Source organism: Etheostoma cragini, chromosome 13, assembly GCF_013103735.1.
Source record: "Etheostoma cragini isolate CJK2018 chromosome 13, CSU_Ecrag_1.0, whole genome shotgun sequence".
Taxonomy (NCBI): Eukaryota; Metazoa; Chordata; class Actinopteri; order Perciformes; family Percidae; genus Etheostoma; species Etheostoma cragini.
The window spans coordinates 14,495,974-14,507,118 of NC_048419.1; the positions used below are offsets into that span (position 1 = coordinate 14,495,974).

At 42.0% G+C, this 11,145-nt stretch overlaps 1 protein-coding gene across 1 annotated transcript in view; it reads right to left on the bottom strand.

Moving 5' to 3' along the window:
* LOC117955642 (FRAS1-related extracellular matrix protein 2-like) overlaps nt 1-10,808 on the bottom strand; it is a 52,645-nt gene extending 41,837 nt beyond the window's left edge. Inside the window, exons 1-2 of the mRNA XM_034890253.1 lie at nt 5,834-10,808; nt 2,339-2,428 (exon numbers count right to left, since the gene is read on the bottom strand). Of these exons, the coding sequence (XP_034746144.1) occupies nt 2,339-2,428; nt 5,834-10,808 (5,065 nt within the window). The remainder of the gene's footprint in view (nt 1-2,338; nt 2,429-5,833) is intronic.
* Between the last annotated feature and the right edge of the window lie 337 nt (nt 10,809-11,145).

Sequence of the window (11,145 nt, forward strand, 5' to 3'; positions counted from 1 at the left end):
AACATCCCATGGCCAAAGAGAAGCCTGGGAAACAAGCCATGTTGCTACCCATAACAGTTAACTATAGTGATCCCCCGGTCTTAACCTATGATAGAAGGTGCTTCCTGCCAGTCTTTCCCTGTAGATGAGCTTGTAATAGGGCCCCGTAATTACCAGTAGCTGCCTCAGGGCTCTGCCCAGCTCAAACGCCCAGGGCTCTCATTACCCACAATGCTGCCTGGGCTCTTAAATATCAAAAACCTCTTTTGTGCTGGAGGCCTTACCACCCCATAGCCTACGGCAACCCCTCTGTGCTCTGCTGTGTATGCATGTGTGGGATCAATTGTGTGTATGTGGACCCGTGCACATATGGATTAGTGTTTTAACACATTTTTATATATGTAGGTGTGCTAGCTTAAATGAATGTAATGTTATATTCAATGCTCACCTTCTGTAAAATAGAGGTGTGTAGACATTTTTGGAGGGGTGCCACTGTATTTGTTGCTGTGAGTCACTGTAGTGCTGCCTTTTAACAGTATGTTAATAGTGCATGTTTGTTTTCCTTTTAAAATCCCACATCCAGAATCAGTTTGCGGTAACACCAACTCTCCTTAGAGGGAAGGATACATTTACTGCATTTAAATGAGGATTGCACATGGATGAGAAAAATGGGTGTTATATGTCTAATTTAGTTATTTTCACGCAAAGAAAGTAGGTGCACATTTGCACACGTACACGTAATCATTTTGCAATGGAGTAAAAATTCATTAACAACTCAATTAGTTAAAAAATAGGAAAGGAAAAGAGAGCAGAAGCCAATTACCAATAAGCCCATTCCCTGTGATATGCTTTAAAAGTGGGAACAGGGATTTGTGTCTCTGCGGTCATGACACTAAAACCTAAACAACAATATGAAGGTTTTATCAAAGGATTCATTTAGGATGTTTTATTCTTTTAATATAAAATCTAGACTTTGTATAATGTCATTCCTTGTGCTTGTTTTGTTTAATAATGTATACTTACTTGCATTGCTTTGCAATCGTGTCAATAAATACAGTATATCATCATTATTTCTATTGGTTATGGTGGCCCCTCTAAGACAAAACACATAAAGAAACAATAAGAAAATGTGTTTCTAACAAGACTAAGACAACCAAACTGTGTTTGTTTTGGTATTTGCAAACTTGTATGATTTTGCAGCATTTATTAATTTGGAGGGCATTTTCCTTAATGTTTGTTTTTTTCTCTTGTAAATGATTTGTTCTTAGGAGAATACAGGTATACATACCACAATAATTGCTGATTTCAGAAGAAATGCAGCCACCTCTCCTTCCCTCTCAGACATTTCCTACTCAAGGCTCCCAGCCGCTGATTGCTTAATTAGCTGCTGCCTTAGTAAATGGATTCTAACTCCATATGGAACAGAATGTAAAGAGGCAGTTTCATGGGCATAATTTAGGAAGTGAATGACGGTCACTATGCATCTCAAATAAAGGACAGCACAGAGGACTTTACAAATAGAAATTCCCTCAGACTGTTTGTGGTCTTTGCTCTGTGTATGAGAACTGTTCTAAACCTCTTGAGTCATACAGTTCAACTACTGACATTTAGCACAGTTTTTTAAGATGGTTTCTTTTCTGACAAAAAGCCTTGATAAATCTACCTTGCATCGAGATAGAATATACAGTAATACTACTTGACATATCCTGCAGTCATATTCACAAATTACACAGACAGTCCCATTTAATCTTGAAACTGTGAAAGTGATAGCCTCGGTACCTCAAAAATGACTTTCCTTTCTTTGACAAACCTGTGAGCCTCATCCCACCAGTAAGTTAATAAGATGTAGCATTATTGGTAGCATAGCGTTACAGACAAAGGGCCTCTGTCAGCCTACGCAGACTTTTCAGAGATTGATATTCTGACTCACAACTGCACTGCTGCTCTGAATGGCAGATCACTTTACAGGCAAATCCTGAATCAAATGAAGTCAGTGCACATATCAGTTGCCCTTATGCATGTGAAGCTGACAGAAAAAAGGTTTCCGTTTAGCCCAGTGATTGTAAATGAAAACAACAGAATAATTAAAAATATTCCTTACTGGGCTGAAACAATGTACCGAATGAATCTCGCTATTAGCTACAATATGATACAAGTATGATTCTCTAAAGCGTGACAACTGTAGAGTTACAGAATGACCAAGAGATGGGTCCAAAGGTAAAGAATAAAAGTTGTTTATATCTATCAATATTTAATTGAAATGTCATTTGGCAACCCATTCAGGACCTTACTCAACAGTCTCAGAAATATTGAAATGCTAAAATAAAAATCAAAAAACAAATAAAATGTTAAAACATACCATAATCCTTCACGGAGAAATGGAAGAGATCACTTGTAGCATTTTCTTCATTCCGTAACACATAGCAGATGTTCAGGTCATCAATATCAGCTGGAACAGAAGAGTAATTTAGTTTTTCGGATGTTGATGAATGTGCGACTATGGTAAATTCCTGTCAACAACAAAACCAACAAACACAAACTCAAAATGATAAACAAACAACAACAAATGTTTTGATGTAATTACCAACATGCAATGTAAGACCAGTATACTAGGGATTTCAAAATAAAGTGAGATGAATGCATTATGAAAAGTGTAACCTTGCACCAACTCAATTAAGTGGATGGCTAATTTAGAAAGTGTTTACCAAAGAGATTTGTCCTTGTCATGATTATACTTATATATTTATGAAATAATTTGCATATTAAGACAATAAAAACCTTCATGTGAAGTTTCACGCTGGCTACACAGAAATAGCCTCAAACATACTTTGAAGTTGTATTAATGTTTTATGGCTCGTTCAAACACTCGCTCTGTCGAATAATTGTTCAAAGATGGAAGCTGTCCGGCTTCAGCACCTTATCAGCTACAGTAACAGCAGGTATCTAGTATCACACTGATTTTATTTCTTATCAGCGCTCAGCATGAACAATTTTCTACCAGAGAAAGCATTCTGAAAGTCATGCATCCGTAATCCAGGACGATAAGGCCGCAACCTCAAATCCGAGACAGCTCAAGCTAAACCAACAAAAAACGCTTAAATCCTGAACTTGACAGCTTTCTGTGTCAACAGCCCCGAAAACCAGTTGACAGTGGATCTTTTAATGACAGACGAGGGTAAGAATGTTAAAAGCTGGATTTCAGCGGGCTCATACACTTCCACAGCTGTTTTTCTACCTATTCTGAATTACAGGGTGTCTGCCTGCCTTTTTCCCCACCATTCTACAGAAACAGCTATTGCAGAGTAGGAAAACCATCAAGACTATGAAAGGGCTTGGCCTCTGTGAACCACCTCCTTCAATTATAGATTTCAGAGGAAGGAGCTTCATAAAAGTATGAACCCCTGACTCGTAGCTGGGACCAATCTTAAACCTCTCAGGTGGCTTCCTGCCATTGCTGCCTCTCTTTTCCTTCTAACATGGAGGCACGGATTCAAAAGAACAAAACCATCTTCCATTTGTACATCAGAAGAGCATTTCCTTAAGAGCATTGTTTCAAATTGATGTTCATCTTTTTAAATTAGCGAGTATCAATCTGACCGCACAGGAGAAGCTGCAGCAAAAGGTTCTTTTCTGAGTTGAGGAGTGTTGTGGTGCAGCCCTTGAACCTGAGGTCGTTGTAAAGTCAACACTGTGAACCAGGGGCACATTTTTCATCAAATATTTTAAGAGAAGCCTCATGGGAAGTGCCCTGGAAATAGGACGAGTAAATAAAGAGCGAGGGATTGTCTCTTTCACCTGACTGATTCCTCTGACGAGCCTGTTTGCTCTCTCTCACTCACGCTCTCACGCCCCTTGCCTCATTCTTTATTTCTCCCATGCCACCTACACCTCCCCCTCGCCCCATTTCCTCCTGGCACTTTTGCACTCTCTTCCACTTTATTTGCTCTCTCTGGCCCTTTTCTGCCCCTTTTCCTCTCTTTCTCGCCACACTCTTGTCTCATCTGTGCCCTTTATTCCTCAAAGACTGCAGCCGCTCAGTGGTTGCCATAGCCCCCTGTGCTTGTGCCAAGCTGTGGAATTTTCTTACTTGTTCGTATAATTGCCTCAGCATGACATGAAATACTGCATTGTTTGCATTGCTTTAAACCTCAATCAGGGGCATTTTTGTCTTGATTCTTTCTGCATTATCAATAAACAGAAATGGTTAATAATTCATAGTGCAGGTGGCATATCTCGCTCTGAATGTTGCTACTTTATAGAAATGTATTTTGTTTAGAAGGGTCAGGTTTCTAATTTAATTTAAAACTTACCAATTGCTATGAATTGTTACAAATTTGAACTGACCGAGTCAAACCATGAGGATGTGCCGCAAACTCAAATGCCATCCTGTCACTAAAAGATCTGCTCTGACCTTTTCACATGATCTTCTACTTCTGTTCTGCTTCATTTAACAAACCACTGCTGAGAACATCAGATGTGAACATTTCCCCGGAGATGCAGAAATAATAAATTATTCATTTTGAACCGTCTACAAGACATTTGCGTGAAACATCAGCCTCTAACTTTGGTCTGCTAATTATGATTTGATGAGGAAGGCACATCTTAATCAGGCCCACAAATTAACTATTGAAATTCCCAAGCCTGCACTTGTCACACATATGAATAATTATTACTGCATAAATTAAAATCTTTAGTAGGCAGTGTGAAACAATCAAAATTTACAGATTTGCAGGGATATTTTATTTTTAACATGTTTGTCTCTGAAGTTTAGTGTCACATGATGAGTACCATATCAAACTTTAGGGTTTACAACAATTATTTGCTTACAACTAATTATGACTAAAAAATTATGACTAATTATGACTAAAACTGGTTCCATTTGCCAAAAAGGCATGATGATGATACATAACCATTGGTCACACTTTATAATAACTACATACTAAGTATTGGTTAAGTATCAGTAAATACATAATTTATCATAATTATGAAGTATTGTTCCTACATTATTACACCTTAGTGTATGGTATTCATAAACACAGTTATGCAGTCTTGATTACTAAGGTAATCTAGAATGTGTTTAATGGTTGTATTTAAATACTGTATGATTCACCATTTCTAAATTAAGTATAACGTCAATTACAAACAAGTTATTTAGGAGTCGTACATAGTTCACAAGATCATTACGAAAGTGTAGGTAAATAATTACCTAACAATTTATTGTACATTTATGCATGTTACACAATTTAATGATTTAGGCACTAATGGTCAATTAGTGTATTAATGTATGTTTTATTAACACGTCTTAATACTGCAAATTTAATATTATGTTCTGTATAAATGTATACTATTTCATATTGTCGAAAAAGAAAATTGTATAGGGAGGTGGTGATGCCGTGCATAAGTGTGTGTGTGTGTGGGTGGGCTTAGACCGGGAGGGGAGTAATGTTGTGAGTTGTTTGTTGTTGTTTTTTTATTAATTAAAATTACAAATGTTAACCATAACACAATAATGTAGGAACAATGCTTTATAAATGATGAATAAAATGCTGCATAGTGTGTAGTCATTATAAAGTGTTGGTAAAGATGTTTGAATGGGGAAAGACATTTTTCCATGTCAGACTGACATTACTGGGATTTTTCTAGGTGATACAAATTTGGAATATTTCTTGTTATTTTAATGAGTGGAATAAGCTTTAAGGTTATTTTGTTCACAGGAATTGGAAGTTACATTTCAAATGTGTATCACTCAACCACTGCACCATACCTAACAAAATGTATGTAATTTGATTATGCCATCCACATGCAATATTCATCCAAAGGTCATGCATTATATTAGTGAAGGTTGTTTGTTTACCTTGACTAAATGTGTTGATGGACTTGTTTCCTTCTCTCAGATTAACGATGTAGCCGTGTTTGGGCTCCGTTGTGACGTGGAACACGATGGAGGTTGGGGTGCTGTCTCTGTCCTCTGCTCTCAGCACTTTGGAGCTGATTGGGAACCCTAGGTGACCTGTGGCCAAGATCCTCAAAGCAGAGGCACCTTTATTCACCACGATCTGGGGGACGCCGTTGTCGATTGCCACAATGGTGATCTTCACGGTTTGAGCGCGCCGAGTCTCAAACACAGTGTCGGGAAAGACGTAAAAGTCAGTGTGAGTGCCATCGGTGACTGTAAAGGAGAAGGAGTCCTCTATTGATTCAGTCCCGTCGTGTTTATAGCTGATGAGGTTATCATTGAGGTCTTGTTTGGTGAAGCTGGTGATGGGCGCGGACTGGTTGTAGAGGAGTTTACCATGAACAGGCAGCTGGGTGACAGTGAATTTGAGTAGCTTTTCAGCCGTGTCCTGGTCCTCAGCGGTGAGCTCAAATGGTGTAATCAGCTTAATCTGCCCTTCTGTGACAACTAAACTATTAACAGTAACAACAGGTTTCTTATTATCAACATCCACAATAGAGACTCTGAATGTTCTGAATATAGGATTAAATCCGTCAGTGACTTCAAACTCAAAACTGTCCATTTTCACCTCATCGTCGGAGGTGTGGATGTAGTAAATCTTACTGCCCGCCAGCTGGAGCTGAGTAAAAGACACAATGGGCATCCCGGGAGTATCTGTACACTCCAGGTGGCCCCTGACGGGTGCCCTTGTGATGGTGAAGACTAAATTCTCATCAGGGCTGTTGAGGTCAGTGGTGCTGAGAAGATCTGTGGTCAAAGTCACTCTGCCACCTTCTCTCAGAGACACACCTTTACTGACCACATCAGGGAACACCATGTCAATACTGCCCACAGTGATGTAGAAGTAACGATCAATTAGTGGGTTCATTCCATCGGTGACATCAAATTTAATCAAGTCTCTGATGCCCTCCTGTCCGCTGTGTGTGTAAAGTATAAGCCCTGCGTCGATTTCGGCTTGTGTGAAATTCATGCCGAGCGTGATGTTCTCCTGAGAACCAGACAGGATTTTCCTCCGCAGGAGACCCTGAACAGGCCCAAACCGGATGATATATGTGAGCGTACTGTCATCTGAATCTAAATCTGTTGCTTTGAGCACTTCGTTATTAATCTCTTTGGTCTCCCCAATTTCTACCTCCAGGCCGTCGTTGATGAGCATTCTGGGGGTCTCGTCATCCACAGCAATGATCACAACCATGGCTGTTTTCTGCACAGAGTACTTCCCATCAGTCAGAGTGACATCAAAGCTGTCCTCTGTTGTCTCTGAGTCATCATGCTCATAAATAATACTTGATGCCTCCCGAATCTGCTCTAAAGTGAAATTAGTCACTAACATTGAGCCTGTTGAAAGCTGGTTTAAAATGGCACCATGTTTGGGAGGTTTGGAAATGATGAACATCAGCTCCTCAGGTGGAATATCGACATCGGCCCCGTTAAGAATCGGAGTGTCAATGACGATGTTCATCCCCTCCATCACAACTATCTCTCTCAAATAAATCTCCGGCATTTCATCATTTGCTGGGATGATGACAATTGGGAAGAAATGGTTCTCTGAGAAATTGATCCCATCAGAGCACCTAAATGTGAACCTGTCTTCCACTGGCTCTACCCCTTTGTGAATGCTCTGCACATAGTAGACATTCCCCTCCCTGATGTCTCTGATGGTAAAAGCACTGATAGCTGTTCCTGACCTGGACTTTTCTGAGCCTGGGGCGGGTGATATAATTTCCACATAGCCGGCAGTGGGCTGAACAATGATGGTGCAAAGGATATCATCCGTTGGAGTGTCATTATCATCAGCGTTCAAGTGCTGCTGGCTGATGGCGTATTTCTCCCCTTCAATGACACTGAATTGAATCCCAACTCCGACTTCAGGGGCCTGGCTGTCAACAGGAAGGATAGTGACTCGAACGTGGACTCCGTTGACCTTATTGCCACCCACTGTCCAATCATCGGACATGTCTGTGAGAGTCAAATTGAAGCCATCCTGCTGAGAGGAGAGACCTATCTCACCACCGGTGTGCGCATACACAACTACGCCATTAAAAATATCAGCCTGTGTAAACCGATTGGCAGGCACTCCTTTAACCAATAATTCACCCATAACTGGAGGATCTTCCACAATAAAAGTCAGCTGGAGGTCATCTGTGTCGTCATCATGGCCTTGAATGACATTAGTTGTGATTTCTGTGGCTCCGTTTTCAAGCACATTAATATGAGAGCCGATTGTTCCCAGAGGCAGGTTGACTGTTGGAGTTTCATCATCGACAAGCTTCACATTAACTTTGACCGTCACAGTTACAACATGAAACCCATCACTGACATCCAGCTGAAATTCATCGCTCATTGTCTCCTCCCCACCATGTATATATGATATCTTCCCCTCTGAGATATCCTCAAGTCTGAAAACCCCTTTTTTCTCTAGATCAGTGAATGCAACCTGGACCCGGCCATGTTTAGGAGGCTGGCTTAAAGTAAATGTAATCTGTTTGCTATCTGTGTCGAGGTCTGTGGTGTCCAGCTCCGCAATACTGATGATGTGCATACCACGTTCAAACACAGTGAAGCCTGTGTTTGTAATCTCAGGGGGTTTGTTGTTGACCGGTTGGAGGTAGATAATGAAACCTCCTTCTACATTGTTCCCAGCTGTGTCTTCAACAGTGTAACGAAACTGCACAATGTGGGCTGTTATTCCAAGTTCAACATCTGGGGGGCTGTAGGAGATCTTATGGTGGTTAATTTGAGCTTGTGTAAACTCAGTGACCTCAGTGTTGGGGCTGTCTGTCAAAACCAAAGAACCAAACACAACTGGGTTATTTCCATCTGTATCTATTGGGGGCTGGATAACTGTGTATTTGAGGTCTCGATCCTCAGAGTCCAAATCAGTGTAGTGCAGAACTTCTTTGCTAAAATAAGTGAGCTTGTACTCCTGAACAGTCATCTGCAGTGTGGTGCCAGGGAAAAGTTCAGGGGGTACGTCATCTATGGGTAAAACACGAATTATAAATACACTCTCTCCTGACTTATTAGGGGGGTCATTGTCATCCTGGACTGTAAACACAAACTGATCCATGATGGTATCTGTATTGTGTGGGCCTGTATGCTTGTAACACAACTTCCCGTCAGTGATATCTTTCTGAAGCCACTCCGTCACTTCCTTCTCATACACTTCATCCTCAGCGTTGAACTTCCAAGACGAAGGGTCCTCTGGAGCATCTGACTGCCTTAAGAGCACTGTGCCAATAGTGGAAAAGGGAGGGGCAATGGTGAATTTAATAGTTGAGTCCTCAGAGTCAATATCAGCAGCGCTAAGCATGAGAGGAGAAATAGGCATCATCTGGTTTTTGAACAGCACCAGGCCAGTGTTGGCATTTATAATCGGTGGCTCGTCATCAGTGGGAACAATTGTGATGGGAAAAAGGAATTCTACTTCGTTTTGTCCATCCGACATCTTGAAGACAACATTGTCACTGTATGTGTCGCTCCCATCGTGCTGGTACACAACAAACCCTGTTGTAAGATCAGCAGGTGTGAAGAGTTTCTCGTGAGAGCCCAACACCATGAGGTCCCCGTGGCGCAGCCCATCCACCACTGTGATGGTAACAGCTTCCAGGTTGTCTTCATCGCTGATCTCCAAGTTGTGGGCACTAAAAAGAGGCCTAGACTGCCCCTCGTACAGCAGCTGACCCGTGTTACGCGTCACGACAGGGGCCAAAGAGTTCATTGGCTTCACAACTATCATAAAAGCAAAGGGGTCTGAGACGGCCCCGTCTGTGTCTACCACTTCAAACTCAAGCTGGAAAATCCTCTCAGTGTCTGAATCAAGGGAGGGGGGCTTGTAAGCTATTTTCAGATCACGCAAGTCCCTCTGGTAGAAAGACGTGATGGGGAGGTTTCTGTCATCGGTGCTGACTATGTAGCCCTCCTCATAAGATAAAGGAGAGGTGATATTGAAAATAAGCTCATCTGGTTCTGACTCTGCATCTTCAGCAGCGAGCATATCAGGGGTGAGGGCGGTCATGACAAACTGGCTGATCTCCATCATCATCATGGACACAAAGCTGGGTTTGGGGGGAGTGTTTTCTTCTCCCTCTTTGATGCGAATCATGAGATGGAAATACTCCTGTTTCACTAGGTTGTCTTCCTTATCATGCAGCTCCACAACCATGGGAACATAGTCCCTGTTGGGAGACTTGCGGTCAAACGTGTGTTCATAGCGGATGTCAGCTTGTGTGAATTCATCACAGTCCATCATTTTGGAAAGTTTTCCCCTATCATTGAGCCTTCCATATCTCGGCAGTGCGCTGCTGCTAGACAGGGATGTAACCTCACATTTATGAGAGTCTCTGTCATAAGTGAACTCTAAAATCTTCTTATCGATGGGGTTACTGATCGCTTTGAGTTTATTAACAGTGAGAGGCATGTTTTTGGTGAGTAACTCTAGCTGCGTAAAAACTACTTCAACCTCCATCATAAACGGGATAATAACGGTTTCGGTTTGCGCATCATACCTGAGCTGCAGCCTCACTCTGTCTTTAGCTGGACTTCTCGAACCGTAGTGGAAGTACGTCACATCATTGGGACCGAAATCACACGGAAACTTTTTGGGAGAGAGATGCCCCGGTCTCTGAGAGAGCGGATCATTTTCCAGGACTGTGATGCTGCACCGGTCGCCTGGCTGCGTCTGAATCACCAAATCATTGATGGGATCAATAAAGACAGATCTCCCGAAAGGCACGCGTATTCCGTTGTTGGCCACCAAGATTGCATCTTCTGACAGTTCAGATCTCAGCGCGTAAAATAATCCAGAGCTGTCGGGCAGCGCGAAAACAATACCTGTGACTGAAAAACACAGGAGAAGTCTGTTGAACAACATCGTTGCGACGGATGTGATCCAAACCCACCGAAAACAGCCGCTTTGCCAAAATGATGTTGAAAAGCAATCCGGTCTTTTTTACTCAAAACGGTCAAAATCCACAAAGTGTTGGGAGTCCGCTGGAGACCTACACGGTGACTCCCGTGCATCTACCCCTCCGGACCCTCGACATACTCAGAGTGAACAGCGCGCAGGAGTTTTAACTTCAGACACTTGAGAGCCTGCATGAAAGTGCTGCCGCCCATCTCTGCAAATATTGGAGGATTTTGAGGGCTTGTTACCTCAGCCCTGTCGCCAATAGGCATAACAGCTGACATTCACATGGGGGGGGGGGGGG